General features: G+C 46.5%; 1 protein-coding gene across 3 annotated transcripts in view; it reads left to right on the forward strand.

The window, feature by feature from the left end:
* The window catches only part of VAV2 (vav guanine nucleotide exchange factor 2), a 158,372-nt gene that overhangs the window by 109,016 nt on the left and 30,168 nt on the right, over positions 1–19,188 (forward strand). For all 3 annotated transcript variants that reach the window (XM_035113127.3, XM_088664740.1, XM_060270532.2), the window contains exons 3-6: positions 1,690–1,748; positions 10,002–10,073; positions 14,401–14,503; positions 17,273–17,371. In XM_035113127.3, coding sequence (XP_034969018.1) covers positions 1,690–1,748; positions 10,002–10,073; positions 14,401–14,503; positions 17,273–17,371 — 333 coding nt within the window. The remainder of the gene's footprint in view (positions 1–1,689; positions 1,749–10,001; positions 10,074–14,400; positions 14,504–17,272; positions 17,372–19,188) is intronic.

Raw genomic sequence — 19,188 nt, forward strand, 5'->3', positions numbered from 1 at the left:
CTGCTTAAGCCTGCCTTGTAGAATTTTAAGCATAACCTTGCTAGCGTGTGAAATGAGTGCAATTGTGCAGTAGTTGGAGCATTCTTTGGCACTGCCCTTCTTTGGGATTGGGATGTAGACTGATCTTCTCCAATCCTGTGGCCACTGCTGAGTTCTCCAAACTTGCTGGCATATTGAGTGTAGCACCTTAACAGCATCATCTTTTAAAATTTTAAATAGTTAAGCTGGAATATCATCACTTCCACTGGCCTTGTTATTAGCAGTGCTTTCTAAGGCCCATTTGACTTCACTCTCCAGGATGTCTGGCTCAAGGTCAGCAACCACACTACCTGGGGTGTACGAGACCTCCATATCTTTCTGGTATAATTCCTCTGTGTATTCTTCCCACCTCTTCTTGATATCTTCTGCTTCTGTTAGGTCCTTTCCATTTTTGTCCTTTATTATGGTAATCTTTTTACAAAATGTTCCTTTCATATATCCAGTTTTCGTGAACAGATCTCTGGTTTTTCCCATTCTGTTGTTATCCTCTATTTCTTTGCATTCCTCTCAATGCTAAATATACCCAATTCTTTCAACTACCTGTATTCCTCATAAGGCTTAGTTGTGGAAGACTCCATCCCTGTCCACAGCTCCTCTCAGCATGTGTAAGAATCATGCCATCCTTGCCTAGCAAAGTAGCTCCTTTTGCTACATTCAGATTTTTAGTTTTGCTTTGGGACTTATTTATTTATTTATTCATTCAAAGCCTATTTTAAAAACGCCCTGCTCTTTTGCAGGAAAAAGCTCCCAGAGTGCCTTGTGAATCAATAAAAACAGCAACAGGGCTGTTTTTGCCCTCAGGCTTGCAGCCTTAACAAGACACAAAAGGAAAAGGAAGAAGCAGGAGGGCAGAGGAAAATAAGTGATCTACTTGTGAATAATCACTGTGGACTTCAAGCGGTTTGGGGGGGGGGCGGTTATGCAATTGCATACTATGTATGATTTACTAACAAAAAGGGCAATGCAGCTATGTTTATTGATTGATTGTGAGTTTGTAGAACACTATTACCGCTATACGTACTGATTATTTCTTTTTTAAAAAAATGTGTGGTCTTTCTCATAAGGCAAAAAGAAAAGTTATTTAATTGATGCTTCACATTGGCTGCTTTGAAAGGGATGATCAGAAATACAGTTTGAATTGCCCCTAGGTCCACTTAGCTTAGTTTTGCTGACACTGGCTGGCAGCAGCTCTGCAGGGTTTCAGGCAGGGAGATGTCATTGGGAAATGAACCTGGGACATTCTGTCTGCAAAGCTCTACCACTGAGCTACTGCCCTCCCCTCCTAAGTTAATGAACTTAGCTTCATTAAGTTCAATGGCTCTATTCTGAGTAAAACGTAGCTGCATAGCTGTCAAGTTATCCCCTTTTTAAAGAGAAATTCCCTTATGCTGAATAGGCTTCCTCACGAGAAAAGGGAAAACTTGACAGCTATGCTTAGATGTAGTTCCTTGACGTAATTATTGTTTTTGTAGGTGAGCAACGGCTTTGCAATTATACCAAAATTAAATACATTCTTTTCTAACAGGTGGGGAAACAGATCCTTAAAAGCGACTCTCACCTGAGACTTTCCTGGATGACGATAACAGCCTTGTTACCTGACTCTAGAACTGCATCCGTCTCTAACACCCATCCTTGTCTCTCTTTCATTAGGTGATATCGGCAGTCTCCAGACTATCTCATCACAGCATCGCTCAAAACAAAGGAATTAGGTAAGGGGTTCCATTTTGCTTGAAGTTGCAGCACTTTCAAAATTGTTTTCTTAAATCTGCAGAACAGGTTTTCTTAAATTTAATTGCTGACTGCTCTGTGAAGATGAGGGAGGGGTTGCTTTCGTGTTGTGAAGCAGATTGGTGATTTTGGTTTAGGTGGGACGCAGGTGGCGCTGTTGTCTAAACCACTGAGCCTCTTGGGCTTGCCGATCAGAAGGTTGGCGGTTCAAATCCCCACAATGAAGTGAGCTCCCGTTGCTCTGTCCCAGCTCCTGCCAACCTAGCAGTTCAAAAACACACCAGTGCAAGTAGATAAAGGTGGAAAGGTAAACAGCATTTCCATGCACTCTGGTTTCCGTCATGGTGTTCCATTGCACCAGAAGCGGTTTAGTCATGCTAGCCACATAACCCGGAAAGCTGTCCGTACACAAACGCCAGCTCCCTCGGCCTGAAAGTGAGATGAGCACCGCAATCCCATAGTCGCCTTTGACTGGACTTAACCATTCAGGGGTTCTTTACCTTTTACCTGTGTGTGTGTGTGTGTGTGTGTGTGTGTGTGTCAAAGTAATATAATCCCTCCCCCCAAAGTCCCAGAATTTCCCATGCTCTCAGAATACCAGTTGGTGAGGAGAGTTGCTATTACACTCAAGTCCTGCCTCTGGGCTTTTTCACATTGGGGCATCTGCTTGGCCACTGTGAGAACAGGATGCTGGACCAGATGGGCCTGATCCAGTAGGGCTTATATTATATTCTTCCTCCAGCAGGTACTGAAACCCCCAGATTTTTGCACCCCCCCTCACACCATTCTCATGGATAAGTAAACCCAGTTCCTCTTTCCTTGGCCAACAAATGCAACTTCCAGACATTTTAAAACTCTTTTCACACTTGATCCCTGGACAGCCAATTTTTGGAAGTGGAAAGTTTCTTTTGCAATCCCATGCAACAAAGATCCGGGCTTTGCAAACATTGCCTTTCATCCCAGGAACAAACACTCCCGCTGCCTTGTTGGATCAGCTGCCAGAAGGGTTGGACGAAAACCCACCCCCCTCCTCCTCTCTTCACCCCCCCCCCAATTGCCTGCCTGCCCTGCACAAACCCAAGTGTGACCTCTATTCTTTCTTAACATGGATCTTCAAAGGCTTACTGTCATTGCTGAAATAAATAAGCAATGCTTGGAGTCAGCTCAAGGAAGTGGCACAGGGCACAAGCCACCTTTCAGAAACCCCCATCCATTTTGGACTCCCTTCTCTCTCAGTATTTCTGACCATGGGATCTCACCCAATAGTTCATTCGACTTTTAGAAACCAGCCTTCTTAAAGTCCAGTGTGCTTGTTTGACTACACTTAGCTTGCCTCTGTACCATGAAACCCAGGAGGAACTGATCACTTCCTCCCAAGGTTCTCAATACTTCCACTTCATCAATCAGTTCCTCCCTGTTATTGAGGACCAGGTCCAATATAGATTATGGCATTGTTGCACCTTTCACCTTCTGGGAAATGAAATTGTCAGCAAGGCTATGGAGGAATTGGTTTCGAGTTCCAACAGATATTGGGGTAGTTGAAGTCTCCTTCTTGAATGTTTGGGAATCTGATGTAGGGTGACATTACTCAAGTCCTCAGACTGGCTTAGATATATATAGCAGACACCCTCAGTAAGATCATTGGGGGGTTTTCTCCCCCTCTCCTACAATTTTTACCCAAATACTCTCAGGTCTAGGTCATGGATCTCTTTACAAGTGTACACATCATTCACATATAATGCTCCTCTTCCCCGCTTCCTGTCTGGGCTATTCCTTTTGAACAGGTTAAACCCCTCCATTTCTGCATTCTAGTCATGTGTCTCATCCCACCAGGTCTCAGTAATGCCTACTAGATCATATTTGCCATCCTGCATTAAGAGCTCAAGTTCGTTGTGCACCAACCCGATGCCTTTAGGAAACCTGCAAGCAGGATTTCAGCACAAGAGTCCTCTCCCCTCCTGTGGTTTCCAGCAACTGGTATTCATAAGCATTTCTGCCTTGCCCTTCATGAATTTGTCTAATCCTCTTTTAAAAGCAGCTAGATCCCACGGGCATCCTGTCAGCACAGGATGCTGGAATAGATGGGCCATAGGCCTGGTCCAACAGGGCTTTTCTTATATTCTTAAAAACTCCTCATGTGCCCCTGAGAACAAGGTAGGGAAAAATCTGGAAGCTTCTTTCTCAGTGGAAGAACACTTTCACAAAACCAGAAGGTGAGATTTGGGCTAGGATGCACAACATCCTCGATTGTCAATATTGCTCTGTTTTAAAATTTAAATTTTTGTAAATGCAATTACTTAAGCCTCAGAAGATAGAATTGCTGTTCAGAGTTAGAATCATAGAATCATAGAATCATAGAGTTGGAAGAGACCACAAGGGCCATCCAGTCCAACCCCCTGCCAAGCAGGAAACACCATCAAAGCATTCCTGACAGATGGCTGTCAAGCCTCTGCTTAAAGACCTCCAAAGAAGGAGACTCCACCACACTCCTTGGCAGCAAATTCCACTGCTGAACAGCTCTTACTGTCAGGAAGTTCTTCCTAATGTTTAGGTGGAATTTTCTTTCTTGTAGTTTGAATCCGTTGTGCAGGTAGCGGCTGCCTATATATCTCTGTGGGGAAGGGTTTTTTTAAATTCTCAAGAGCTCAAGCTGTGAGCAACACAATGCGACAAAAACCCGTTTCTAATGAACCACTGTTCTTGTGCTGCTATGATTAGACTTAATACGCTGCAGCTGTAGTCACACACAATGTCACACGTGTCTTCCTCTCCAGCTCTGCAAAATTCAGCTTGGAATATTTAGTAGCCTTTCAGTAAAGTGTGTCAGGGAAATACGTGCTCTAAAATGTCAACATAGCTGGGGCAGTGCGATGTAGTGGTTAGAGCAGTGTTTCCCGAAGTGGGTGATACCATCCACTGGAGGGTGGTGGGATTACTTGAAGGGAGCACTAAGAGGCAAGGAGGCAGCAAGGAGATGCTAGAGATAATGGCTATCAGACTTTGAAAAGGTGGTATCACTGAATCAAGTTCATTCATTTTGTTGAGTTAGTTAAACTAAATGGGATTTAGAATAAAAGTGCAATTAATTGTCACTGTTTTGAATTTTATTGTGCTGGTAATCACAATAATCAGCAAAACCCTCCCAGGTTCAATTCCCCAGCATCTTCTGGCAGGTTTGGGAAAAGACACCTGCCTGGAGAGCTGCTGCCAGTCTGTGTAGACAATGCTGGGCTAGATAGACCAATGGTCTAGCTCAGGATGAGGCAGCTTCCTATGTTCCTACTTGGGGATGGAGGTGGGGAGCATGGGTTTAAAGTTCATGCTTCTGAATCCAGAATAGCACCTCTTGGGGATTTTTAATCATGTATGATGAAAGTTGTGTAGCAGGAAAGGGAGAATTTTGAACTGGAGATCACCTGGGTGAAGTGGGGTCAGAATACCACTTACAGTATAAGTCAGCCAGCTTTTTATGTGGCATGATTAAAGCTCATTGCAGGCAAAGAAAAGGGGACAGAAAAATTATGGATGATGACCCAGCACTTGTAATTACTTGGAGGTCCTTGCTCAGCTAATTGGGAACAAGTACTGGTGTGTAATACCTTTTGAGCCGCCAATCTCTCTTCTCGCATTCTCTAATTAACAAAAAATCCCTGCAGTGTAAGCAAGGTCCAGGGAGGAGGAGGAGGAGGAAGAAGAAATAAATGGTATGGGGACTCCATTACTTGCACCATGGCGGGATTAGTCATCTCCAGAGTGTCAACACAGTTCTATGAAATACTAGCTGGCCCTGCCACGCGTTGCTATGGCTCAGTCTGTTAAATGGAGACTCAGAGTTCCCCTTCAGACTCCCCTCACCTTCAGAGTCCCCCTGTTTTACGCGTGTTCTGTTTACGCAGGTGCATCCCTGTGAGTCCCCCCCACCCTGTGCCAATCCATGATGTATCCTGCCCCTCCTCCCCCCACCCCCTGGCTTATCCCTGTGATTCCCCCCACCCTGTCCCGACCCATGACATATCATGTCCCCTCTTCCCCCCACCCCCGGCTCATCCCTGTGATTGGTCCCACCATGTCCTGACTTATCCCGTCCCTCCCAACCCCCACCCAGGTGAGTCAGTACCTCCATTTGGCCTAGTCTGTAAAGTCTTTGGCCTAGTATGTAAATGGGAGCCGAGCTGCTGTTGAGAGGGAAGGTTTTATAGGTGCAGTACCAGTGTAGCCGCTGCTAGAGGGTGCTGGTTTGCAACCTGGTTCTTTTCCCAGAATGCATTTTCGTCTGAGTGGTGTGTTTTGAAACACAGGGTTTTGGGTTTTTTATCTGGCACAGGTGTGATATCTGTCTTTGAAAATGGTACGGGGTTGGTCTCATATTCACATGCAGCATTGTGTCAAAATTTGAACGCAATCGGTCAAGCGGTTTTGGTCAAACGTGGATACTAACGGACATGGCCAGTTTACATTTTTTTATATATAGATTGTCTGTTCCACTCCACAGTGAAATGGATACACAGTAGATTCAGGGCACATCACACCATTTGTGGGAGCTGGAATTTACTGTAGTTCCCATTTGCAGAGTATGTGGAAGGCCATCCCTAGGTCGTTTGACCCTTTAATTAGCAACAATGGAGGCAGGGTGCTTCTGGGTACTTGTCATCAGAAAGAACAGGAGGGGAGAGTGCTATTGTGTTCAGTTCCTTCTTTTGGGGTTCCCTTAATGAGCATACTCCTAGTCATCATGAGAACAGGATGCTGGATTAGATTGGCCTCTAGCCTGATCCAGATAGGTTCTTCTTAGGTTCTATATGCTAACTCCAGAGTTGAAGGCAATAAGGCTTCTGAAAAACCACTTGTTGGGAGTCACAAGTGAGGAGACCGCTGTTGCTATCACATTCTGCTTGCAGGCTTGCCATTGAGGCACCTGGTTGGCCATTGTGAGAACAGAGGGCCTGATTCGGTAGGCAGGGTCTACCTCCACTGTGAATGCCAGTTGTTGGAAATCACAAGTGAGGAGAGTCTTTCTGTTTCTGCATATGGTGTTGCGCTCATGTCCTGCTGCTGGAACTTCCCTGGAGGCATCTGCTTGTCCATGGTGAGAGTAAGATGTTGGGCTAGATGGGCTCCTTTGGCTACCTGCAAAGCCTCCAGGCCTTTTCATCTCTTAAAAAAAGACGTGTTTATTGAGTTTTCAAAAACAACAACTTACAAACCATGAAGAAACAAAGAATGACGGTTGTGTGGGGCATGTTATTGCCATTGGGATAAAATAAACGGAAGGTATAGTACAATGTTGCAGACATCCTAATAAAACAGATTCCACGAAGGAAGACATTTTGGAAATAAGAGACACAGATAGATAAGGTAGTCTTACCCCATATGCCCCACTCAACCACTTTGATAAACGTAACTGGCCTCTTACAAGTGCCACATAACGCTCATTCTGCATTTGTAAGAAATCAATATTTTAGGCAGAGAATCAAGCAGTATACAACTTTTGTGTAATAATAGTAACAATAATGACTGAGTAGTGGCATTCCCCTTCTCCAAGAAGGATATCCTACATCAGGCATCCCCAAACTTCGGCCCTCCAGATGTTTTGAACTACAGTTCCCATCATCCCTGACCACTGGTCCTGTTAAGTAGGGATCATGGGAGTTGTAGGCCAAAACATCTGGAGGGCCGCAGTTTGGGGATGCCTGTCCTACATGGATGGCAGACGTATCTCTGGGGCACATCAACTGAAGAAAAACTCTGGAATGGTTTGCTGGGGAGTCTTAAAGACCTGTAGCGCCTTTGAGGCCAGCTGCCACATGGTTGCTTTGACAACCGAATATTTATGCATGAGGCGGGATTTAGTGTACAGCTCTGCCATGCAGATGTGCACCGACTTGACCAACTGGGACATGGCATCAAGAACCAGCTCTTCAATAATTAAAAGGAAGTTGTCAAGTTCTTCAGGCCGAGAGGGTGACTGACGGGCCCTGAGATTTCTGTTCCATCTTGCAGTAAGTAATTCCTCCTCATTGCCTCTCTAACTCCAGCCTGGCTCTGCCTTTGAAGGAGTGCCCTTTGGTGTTCTAGGAAATGAAGCTGATTAACCCTCTGCTCCGCTTGGGTAGCCAACTGAACAGGCAAGCTTAGGAAATCAAGTTGACTTAAGGGTTGGCCCCCTGTTTTCCCCAGAAGCATTCGTTTACATCTGTCATGGCCCCTGAAAAATTAATCCTCAGCAGTAAGAGTCATCCAGCACCTACAGCTCTGAGGAACAGATGGATCCATGCCCAGAAGGCACTAGAGCTTGATGCTATTCCCTGCGCCCTGAGGAGACAGCTCTACCACCCATCTCTGATGGTTGGTCCACAGACTCCTCAGGACAGGCACCCCCAAACTGCGGCCCTCCAGATGTTTTGGCCTACAATTCCCATGATCCCTAGCTAACAGGACCAGTGGTTGGGGAAGATGGGAATTGTAGTCCAAAACATCTGGAGGGTCGAAGTTTGGGGATGCCTGCCTCAGGATAATCAGAGCCTGGAGCGGAGGTCCCACTACTGGAAATCCCATTATTTCAGATGAGCCAATGGATGAAGAAGGCAGCACCAATCCTTTAACTGAGGAGGAAGAGGAACTTTGGTGGATAGATCCTTCAGTCAATGACTGTTTACCCCTGCTTTGAGAACTAGTCAGTTGCTGCAGGGCTTTGCTAAAACAACATTGATGTTTGGCCTCCTCTGCAGGAGCATTATCCATGGTCCTGAACTCACACCTTGGTACAGTCGTACCTTGAGTTACGTATGCTTCGGGTTGCATACTTTTCGGGTTACGAATTCTGCAAACCCGGAAGCGTCTATTTCTGGGTTCGCCACACACGCATGAGCAGAAGCATTTTGTGCAGTTTGAGCATGTTGTGCAGTTTGCGCTTTCGCGGTTGTTCGGGTTGCATTCTTTTTGGGTTATGTACCGCACCCCGGAACGAATCAGGTACAGTGCCGACTCTTGCCTTGCCTTGGGAACCAAGAACAATTGAACTCCCCTTGTGTGGGGCATCACCTCTCCATGGTGGTGGACATGTACTCCTCTGAAGCTAAACACATTGGACGAGAGAGAGAGAGAGAGAGAGAGAGAGAGAGAGAGAGAGAGAGAGTGCTACCCCCTGATAACAAAGTGCTTTTAAAAAATAAGAAGAAAAGAATGGTGATGATGCCAAAGCAGTTTGCAACTGCCTGCGTAATTTCTTTTGATGGGGGAGGTGATTTCACAAACTGTTGGGTCCTGGGCTTCACCTACGAGGGGCAGTCTGAGTTCTTCACTGGTTATAGGCATCTGGTTGGCCACTGTAAGAACAAGATGCTGGTCTGTATGAACCATTGCCCTGATCCGGCAGGTCTCCTCTTACACTATTAACCCCGAGAATCCTTGAAAGTGGTTCAGCATTCATCAGAAATGTTAGGCAATGAAAAACTGCATTATTTGTTCAGGAAAGTGAGTCATGGGGGATCTTAAAATTCTGATCTCTTCCTGTATATCTAGCACAGTTGACATTTTCTTCTTCCATGTAATGACATGAATTTGGTGTCATTCAGAACATAAGATGTGCCAAAAGGCCCATCTAGTTTAGTATCCTGTACCTCACAGAGGCCAGCCAGATGCTCCACTGAGAAGCCCACAATGAGGACCTAAGTGCAACAGCAGCTCTCCTCATTTATGATTCCCAGCAGCTGGTATTATTGTTATTTATTACTTGTTTTATTATTAATTGCATTGCTATCTCACCTTATTCTCCAATTATCTCAAGGTGGTCACATGGCTCTCCCCATCTTCCTGTAATCCCCATAACAACCCTGTGAGCTAGGTTAGGCTGAGAGGCAGCGACTAGCCCCAAGGTCACCCAGTGAGCTTCATGGTTAAGTAGGGATTTGAACCCTGATTTCCCATGTCCTAATCTAGCACTCTTAACTACCACACCACACTGGGTCTCCATAAGGCCCCTTACCATTGATGGTTTTAGTCTCCATGAATACAGAGGCTCTGAATAGGAACCAAAAGTTCATTCTCCAGACCACTCTAACCTGCATATCACAGAAGCAGCATTGATCACATTTGCATTCCTTGCTTGCCTTATCCTGTTTTTGAAAAGAACATAAAGCAGATGTTCTCATATTTCCAGGTCTTCCCAACTCTTATTCTTAGTAGACTTAACACTTTCTCTGTATCTCCCCACCCTCCCATCCTTTACTTTCCAGGCCATTCCCTTCAGAGGAGACCAGAGGAGAAAATGATGATGATGTCTATAGGAGCCTGGAAGAGCTGGCTGAGTAAGTATCTACCAAATAATGGATTCTGCCATGGGATTTTATTTGTTCCTGATTTTTTTATTTGGGCATAGGAGTGGGGAACCTCAGGCCCATGGCCCTCCACTCCTCCTTCCCTTTTCCTTGGATTCTCCCAAGCCACACACTCTTATCCCCATGCCACATCTCTTCCTAGCCCTGCTTCACACCCTCATGAGCATTTGTCTTCTTCCCATGCACCTTCTCCAGAGTGACCCAAGGACCTGATTCTCAGTGGCTGATTCAGCTCCTTTCACTCTGCTTGGGCAGCTGTAAGGTGCTGGAGACAGGGCCCCAGTTGCAAAAATAGTAGCAGGTCTCTAACCCGGCCTCTCCTTCAGGACCCCAGATCACAATGAAATGCATGGGTGTAGGCAGGGGGGCAGGAGGGGGCAATTGCCCCCCTAGAAGCAAAAGCTGAGGAGCGCAGGCGTGGCAGCCCCAGGCTCCCGCTCCCGGAGGAGCGCTAAGCAGGAGCGGGGAGCATAAGCGGAGGAGGCAGCCACAGGCTCACGTTCCCCGCGCGCCTCTGGAGCTTCGCACCGGGAGCGGGAGCCTGGGGCCGCCTCCTCGGAAGAGCTGGGCGGCGCAGGCAATGTAGCCCCACCCACATTCCCACTGTGGCCCCTCCCCTCCCGCCCCTTGCCCCGCCCCTTGCCCCCCCCAATTTTGATCCTGGGTATGCCGCTGCTCTGATTCTTCCTTCATTCCCAAGTTCTTGTAATAGATAGCTGGAATTGCAGATTTCAAGGAGAGGAGCCGAATGTTACTGGTGTTTTGGCAAGAAAGAAGCCCCCTCCCCACCCACCCTGGTCCCCTCTTTCTCCCTGTCATGCAGCCTGATGGAACAGCTGCTGTGGATGATGGTTGAGGGAGGAGCCTGATGAAGATGGTTGTCAGCAGTGCTAGCTGGCTTGCTCTCCTGTAGATCAGTTCCGGAGCTGAGCGTATGAAGTAGTTTTCAAGGGCTGACCGCCGTAACTTATATAAAGTTCCCAGCATTCCAAGCATAAAGCCAAATTGTGTTAGGTTAGGTTGTGTGTGTGTGTGTGTGTGTGTGTGTGTGTGTGTGATATACCCCCACCCCACCCCTGCCAATGCTGTGTCCCCTACAATAACCCAAGTGACAAGCTGAGATGCGCTGCTTCACCCACGGCTGTGCTGTGTGGTGCGGCAAAATGCTAAAACGATCATTGCTGGGTTGCTATGTAACCAGAGTTGACAGCCCATCCCGGTTGCTGTCCTTTGCAAAAAGAGCGGGTTGCGATGCACAGAAAGGGGGATGCTGCAAGTGACCAAACAGAGGCAGCAGCATCCAGGAAGTCCATAAACACATACACACAGGAGGTTCTTAAGCTATTAGCAAAGGCTGGCTTTACATGCTGCTCAGATCTACCACTACCAAACCAGCAACTGAAATTATTTCACAGCAGACTCGTTGATCTCACTGGAGTGGATTGGTTTGCTGCAGGTGTGGAGAACCTGCATCCCTCCAAATGTTGCTGAACCACAACTCCTACCATCATCCCTGGCCATGCTTGCTGAGGCTGATGGGAGTTGTAGTTGCACAAGATCAGGAGTGCAGAAGAGTCCCTACCCCTGGTTTGCTGCAAGGGTAGCCCTCCAGACCTCTCTGTCTGGCCCTCATGATTTGGGAAAAGCCATGTCCTCTGTCCTGGACAGTCATGGAGAATGACTGCCCGGGTGATCTCTATCTCTACCCCTCCCCACTTGTGTCTTCCGTGAATGGGGAAGGGTCATAGCTCAGTGGTAATGCACCTGCTTTGCATGCAGAAGGTCCCAAGTTCAATCCCCAAATGGCATCTCCAGGTGGGGCTAGGAAAAGGAGTAGGAGTAAATATCAGCTTCATCATGGCTGGGCAGATATGACCCTCATACTCCCTAAATAATTTGGACAATTAGAGACCATCATTCCCCTAACAAACAGCTAGGGAATGGGTGTGACAGAGAGTCTTTTTTCCAGCCAACGCTTTCTAGCTGTTTTTGTTTTTAAAGAGCTCTCACAGAGCCTCAGCTTGCAAGGCAAAGTGCCATTTTTCACTGCAAAGAGAGCTGGTGGCAATGGAGGAGGAGGGAGAGAAAGGCAATTTCTGCCAGTGCCCTCTTTAAACTCAGCAGGAGGCCAAAGCTCACATCCCGAGTTCAAAGCCAACCTTTGCTTTCAAAGCCAACCTTTGCTATCAGAAGTCGCTGAGCGCCTGCTGCGGAAGTTGCCGGAAGGTGTGGGTCCCCACATTGGGTTTTGGCAACTGCTGGACAGAATCATAGAAGTGCAGAGTTGGAAGGGACCCAAAGGGACCCTACTTCAACTCCCTGCAGTGCAGGAATGATGGCTAGGAGACAGAATCTGGAGACTAAGCAAATTTGATTTCCCTAAAAATGCTCTTCAAAAGCCCCCTTCTATGAATTCTGGATATATAGCAGAGTTGGGAGAAACATAAGCCAAGAGAATGAATGCAGCTCTCTAGACTTCTCTATTTGGCCCTTGGGAGTGTTCCTAGGCTATTCCCCTTCCCAATCCACCCCCCCTCCCCATGAGTCCTACTCTGTGCTCTCCTCAATGACTTCTGCCAGGCAAATCTTGAACCTTTATTGAATGAATGATGGATTACAAGCTTTATTGATTTAAAAATAATAATAATTACCAAGCATAAAATTTGTCTTCCAGGACAAATACATGTGCAGATGTTCAGCCTTGAACTATGATGATGCCTCTTGCTTGTCTGTATGGAGAGTTGTTGTTGTTACAATTTATTATTTGCCCTTCACCCTAAGATCCCAGCGCTGGTTAAAAATTGAAACTCAAGATTAAAAACACCTTAAAACTGATTAAAATAACAAAATAAGGTGCATCCTAAAACACATATACCTCAGGTGCCAAAGACCAAGGCATGCATTGGCCATACACTGATACCTCTGTGAGAAGGGAGGTCTACAACTTAGGGGCCACCACAGACAAGGCCCTCTCCCCCTGGGCCACCCTGCCCCCAGCCTCTGAGGGTGGAGGACCTATGAAGAGGGCCCCTTGTGCCCATTTCAACATCTGAGAGATGTTGCTGTGTTGTGTGTGCATGTGTAGAAAGCTCTGGCTTATACACAGCTAGAATGTAGTAGAATGTAGCCTACCGTACAAAGCCAAGAGGCACATTTGTTGCTCTGTCCATGTTTGCCTATGGCTCTGCCCACCCTTGGCATGCTGCATGCAGAAGGTTGCCCATCTACAAGATTTATTTACCGTATTGGCCTGAATATAAGCCACACTCCCCCCCCCCCCAATTCCAACCGTGAAAAGTTAAAGTTCGGCTTAAATACGTGACCTTACAAAAATGGGCTTTTTTTACAATGTTGTTTAGTCGTTTGGTCGTGTCTGACTCTTCGTGACCCCATTGACCATAGCACGCCAGGCACTCCTGTCTTCCACTGCCTCCCGCAGTTTGGTCAGACTCATGTTCGTAGCTTCGAGAACATTGTCCAACCATCTCGTCTTCTGTCATCCCCTTCTCCTTGTGCCCTCAATCTTTCCCAACACCAGGGTCTTTTCCAGGGAGTCTTCTCTTCTCATGAGGTGGCCAAAGTATTGGAGCCTCAGCTTCAGGATCTGTCCTTCCAGGGAGCACTCAGGGCTGATTTCCATAAGAATGGATAGGTTTGATCTTTTTGCAGTTCATTGGACTCTCAAGAGTCTCCTCCAGCACCATAATTCAAAAGCATAAATTATTTGGCGATCAGCCTACTTTATGGTCCAGCTCTCACTTCCATACATCATTACTGGGAAAACCATAGCTTTAACTATATGGACCTTTGTCGGCAATGTGATGTCTCTGCTTTTTAAGATGCTGTCTAGGTTTGTCATTGCTTTTCTCCCAAGAAGCAGGCGTCTTTTAATTTCGTGACTGCTGTCACCATCTGCAGTGATCATAGAACCCAAGAAAGTAAAATCTCTCATATTCTACAATATCGCTGCTGAAACAGACATATGGTAAAACGGAATGGGTATGAGTGCCTGCGGAATTTTAAGGGAGTGGCTTATATTCAGGTATTGCCCCCCCCCAAATTTCAAATGTGTGGCATATATTTGGGTGCAGCTTATATTCAGGCAAATACTGTATATGTTTAACCATTTGGTTTCCCCCCATATACATAAAAATGTATGGCTGTCGTCATGCTGCAGTTCACGTAACCACCTTTTATTTATTTAACATTTTCTGTGCGACTTTTTACACTTAACCATGAGCGTGGCCTCCTCTGTTTCTTTTGATGCACTAAACGACCCTTGTTTGTTTTGTTCCAGCGAGCACGATCTGGGGGAAGACATCTATGACTGCGTCCCATGTGAAGATGAAGGGGATGACATCTACGAAGATATTATCAAAGTGGAAGTCCAGCAGCCCATGGTGAGGGCATCATTGAAGGCCTGAGCATGCTCAAATGACAATGGAAGGAAAGGCCTCAGCCTCATAACTTTTTGGGGTGGTCCCCTTAGCTACTGTTTTTAGAACTGAATATCAGGAGGGTGGCAATCTGAATAGAATTGTGGTGGTGGTGGATAGTCACTTGAATGATTTGGGGGAAGGGCCGTAGGTCAGTGATAGTGATAGTGTGGATCAGTGATGGATAATAGATCAGTGATAGTGTGGGTGCTTCCACACTAAAATACTGTTTTCTTACCAATGCAGAATTATTCTTATGTGCCACTTGTAATGGGGTGTGTGTCTCTTATTCCCATGACCAATGACATACCCACACCCAAAAGTTATTTTTGTTATTGTTTGAAATGCAGCTTCTTCCTCCCTCTCTTTGGGGTCATCCTGCACACTAAACCTTCACTTCTGCCACTTTTTAAATGGGGAAACAAAACATTTTGGGAGGTCATCTGGAGTATGGGGAGTGCCTTCTGCAAGGGGGAGAGAGAGATAAATGTGTGAGGGAGGCATAAAAATAGCAAGCAGATGACAATCTGCCCTGGCTGGCTGTCACATCTTCTCTCTTGAGGCTGAGAAAGTTGGGATGGGTGGGTGGCTCAATTAGTCAGCTGCACGTCTTCTCCTGAGAGTATTTTTAGATTCTGGCAAGTGTTTACAGACATTTGCAATCGAGGCCCTGATTTTCTGCTCCCAGGGGGCACCTTTCCCCTTTTTTTTGAGCTGTGTGTTAAAAGTCATGCATAGTCTGCTGCTTTCAAAAGTGAGGAGTTTGGGACTTTTCAGTTTATAGATTGTGGATGGAGAGTAGACAGAGAAAAGTTTTCCTCTCCTCTCATAACACTAGAACAGGTGGACAACTTCCAATGAAGCTGCATGTTGGAAGATTTAGGACAGATAAAGTCCTTATTCACACAGAGCATAGTTAAACCATGGATCAGACAAATTCATGGAGGAGGAGAGGGCTTTCGTATGGCTACTAGCCATGATGGCTCTGCTCTGCCTCCAGTTGGACGTAGTAATTTCTGAATACCAGTTGCTAGAAACTGCATGAGTGGAAGAGTGCTTTTGTGCTCAGGTCCTGCTTGTGGGCTTCCCTTAAGGGGCATCTGGTTAGCCACTGTGAGGACAGGAAGCTGGGCTAGATGCAACCCCTATGGCATGAGTATACCTAAGACATAGGCTTTGCAAGCCTTTGTAACTTATCCCCACAATGTGCAGCAAAAGCATTTTTAGAATTCCAAACGAAACAGGTGATTTCATTCATGAAACCCTTCTTGATTTTTCCTGTGTATCCCTTCCATGCTTCAGATCAGATATATGCAGGTAAGTGTTCCCGGCTATAAGTGAAAAGAGTTTTTATCCATTGCATGTGCTATGGTCCCAAGCCCAGGTTTGCATGCTTGGAAATGGACATCTCAGGTGCCTTTTGTGCCTCATTTGGAACATGCATAGATCTGGCTATTTATTTATGAACTGATTTATTTTATTTTATTTTTCCCACCCAATAGGTTACAAAGCAGTTTACACCTCAATAAGTAAAACAATTCATTGGTTAGCATAAGACAGTATTAAAACAAAACAAGCATACATTCATACACTTAGAATGTGATAGGACAATAAGGGGCTGCAGTAAAAGCTGCAGCACATCCTGCAACTGCCCTCTTAGCCATGAAGTGGTGAGGGTAGCTATCATTTTCTCCCTTAAAGAGCACATAAAGTTGAAGGAGGAAGTTGGCAGAGTGACTCTCTTTCCCATTTCCTCATGTAACCCTATATTTTCACGGCTGAGATTAATTCTACTGGGTCCAACTTTTACCCAGATCCCTTGGGAAAGTGGAGTGCGTTCAGCTGCATAGCTGGCAAGTACCCCGTTTTCCCTGGGAAACCCCTGTATTTTCTTACCGTTTCCCGCAGGTGTCCCAAATGGCAAAATACCCTGTATTCCCCCGGATTACAGAGCTCCTGCCGGCGGCCGTGTTCTTCTGGTGCCACGCCAGCACCGGAAGTCACTTCTACGCACTTCCGGACAAAATGTCCAGAAGTGCGTAGAAGCGACTTCTGGTGCTGCGGACATTTTGGAAATGGGCACAGCGGCATCAGAAGTCGCTTCTACGCATGTCCGGAAGTGCGTAGAAGCGACATCCGGTGCCGCGGCGCTGCTGATCCCTGATTTTTCAATCCAGAACTTGGCACCTATGCATGCAAGAGAAGGACTGGTTTGGGGGTGCTGGGGTGGGGTAGAAGTGACCAAAGGAAATAGTGCCCAGAGCAGTCTCTCCAAAATCCAAATCTTCCCATGGGCCTATGAAGGCTGGCAAGTCCTAATCCAGGAGCTGCTTCTGGGAATGTCCTGCCCCATGTGTGTCTAGCTAGTCAAAGCTACTGATGATTGCATTATACTGTGGTCTGATAAGGCAGATTCCTTCATTCCTATTTTAATCTTACTTTTCAGTGAAAGGGCCATAGCTCAGTGGTAGAGCATCTGCTTTGCATGCAGGTGGCCCCAGTGCAATCCCCAATGGCATCTCCAGGCAGGGCTGGAATTGCGCCCCCCCACCCCCGGCCTGAAACCCTGGATTGCTGCTGCCTGATAGCATAGACAGTCCAGTGGTCTGGCTCTGCATGAAACAGCTTCCCTTGCCCACCTGAAGGTATCCCTAAGTTCCATTCTGTTGAGTTCAGATCAAAACGAGCAGCTTAGACATGCCAACATGCCGGTGTTTATATTTCCCCCTCTAGAAAATGGGCATGACAGAAGATGACAAAAGGAATTGCTGTTTGCTAGAAATCCAGGAAACTGAGGCCAAATACTACAAGACTCTCGAAGACATAGAAAAGGTGAATGTCATGTGCAAATTGCTACATTACATATGTCAGTATATTTGACGCTTGGGCTCTACGATGGGGATCTTACAATCAAAATTTTGACAATAGGGAATAGGTATGACCTTGTGGGCCAGTCTCTTTTTCTCCCCCCCCCATCTCCCCCTCTCCTTCTTCCGGCCTAACCCACCTATGCACCACCTTAAGCTCATTGGAGGAAAAAGGTGGGAGATAAATGCTGCAAACAAACAAACATGGAAAGGAAGGGAGGGAGGGAGATTTTAAAACAGCCAGACCACCCTCCTTCCATGGGAAAACCCCCCCTGGAGCTGAAGGCATCGTGAAAGGAGGGGGAGAGTTTTGTGTTTCTGTCCTTGCTGCCAAAAAGTCCCCCCCCCTCCTGCAAAGGCTCTTCTTTGTCCCAGCCCCCTCTCGTGCCCAGTCCAGTGACAGCTTTTAACAGACTCATTACTCTTCCTGATGGGCAGGAGCTCCTCAACCGTTCTGATAAGGACCCTTTCCCTTACCTCCGTTTGATGGCCTTCAAATGATAAGGGAGCAGGGCCATTTATCTTGGGGGAGGGCGCGTCTTGCCAGCCCTGCCTTTTAATTCATTTTGATGAATTATGGTTTGGTTTTGCATTTCAGAATTGTTTGAAACCACACACACACACACACACACACACACACACACACACACACACACGTATGTAAAGATGATGACTCCAGGAGCATAATGCATTCCCCTTTGGTGATTAAGCAACAGTGTAAACACATTAATGTTATTTAAAACACGAAATTAGCTCTACTTAAAATTTTCTTTTTTATTTCTTGGCTAAAGAAAAAAATACCGAATTTGGGATATACTCACCGTAAAAGAAATATGACCTGGCATATAAGACGACCCCCGACTTTTGAGAAGATTTTCCTGGGTTAAAAAGTAGTCTTGTACACAGGAATATACAGTATATCAAATGGACGGACAAAGAGAGGTTTCGTACACTGAATATTTAGTTAGGGCAAGAGTTGCTCTTGTGCTCAGGTCCTGCATGTGAGCTTCCCATAACATGATCTGGTCGGCCACTGTGGGAGCAGGTTGCTTTTTATTGGATGGGCCACAGGCCTGATCCAACAGAGCCTTGCTTAGGGTACCTCTGAATACCAGTTGCTGGAAAACACAGGAGGGGAGAGTTGCTATTGCAACTTTGGTCCTGTTTGTGGCTTCTGGTTAGCCAGTGTGAGACCAGGGTGCTGGACTAGATGGGCCTTTGATGTGATCTAGCAGTCATGCTCTTTTGTGGCTGTGCCTCTACTCTTGGAGGCAGCATTGCCTCTGAATTTCTGGGAATCTCAAGTGAGGAGAGTGTTGCTGTTGTGCTCAGGTCCTGCTTTCGGGTTTCCCATTGGGGCATCTGGCTGGCTACTGTGAGAGCAAGATGCCAGACTGGGTGGTCTTTGACCTGATCCAGCAGGGCTCTTAAGTTCTTACTCCCTTGTGGGCAGTGTTCTGAGGGCCATGCAACAGTGGCGGGTGGGGCCAGAGACAAAAGTGGCAGAATAAACGATATGGCTCTCACCCTTGTACAGTAAGCTATATTCCAAGTCCTAGGTTTCTAAAGATACACACACACACACACACACACACACACACACACACACACACACACTCCATTCAGGTAAGCAAGAGACATGATCACAATTCAAGGGCACATTCCAGCCAGGCAAAATCACCTGAGGAAACTGCAGAGCAGGACTGATGAGCAGCACGAATTTGGGAGACGGAGCAGCATGGCCTGTTGGGAATTTCACGTGCCAGATAGGCTTAGAGGACC

The sequence above is a fragment of the Zootoca vivipara genome, chromosome Z2 (genome assembly GCF_965207765.1).
Source record: "Zootoca vivipara chromosome Z2, rZooViv2.hap1.1, whole genome shotgun sequence".
In the NCBI taxonomy this organism is placed as follows: domain Eukaryota; kingdom Metazoa; phylum Chordata; class Lepidosauria; order Squamata; family Lacertidae; genus Zootoca; species Zootoca vivipara.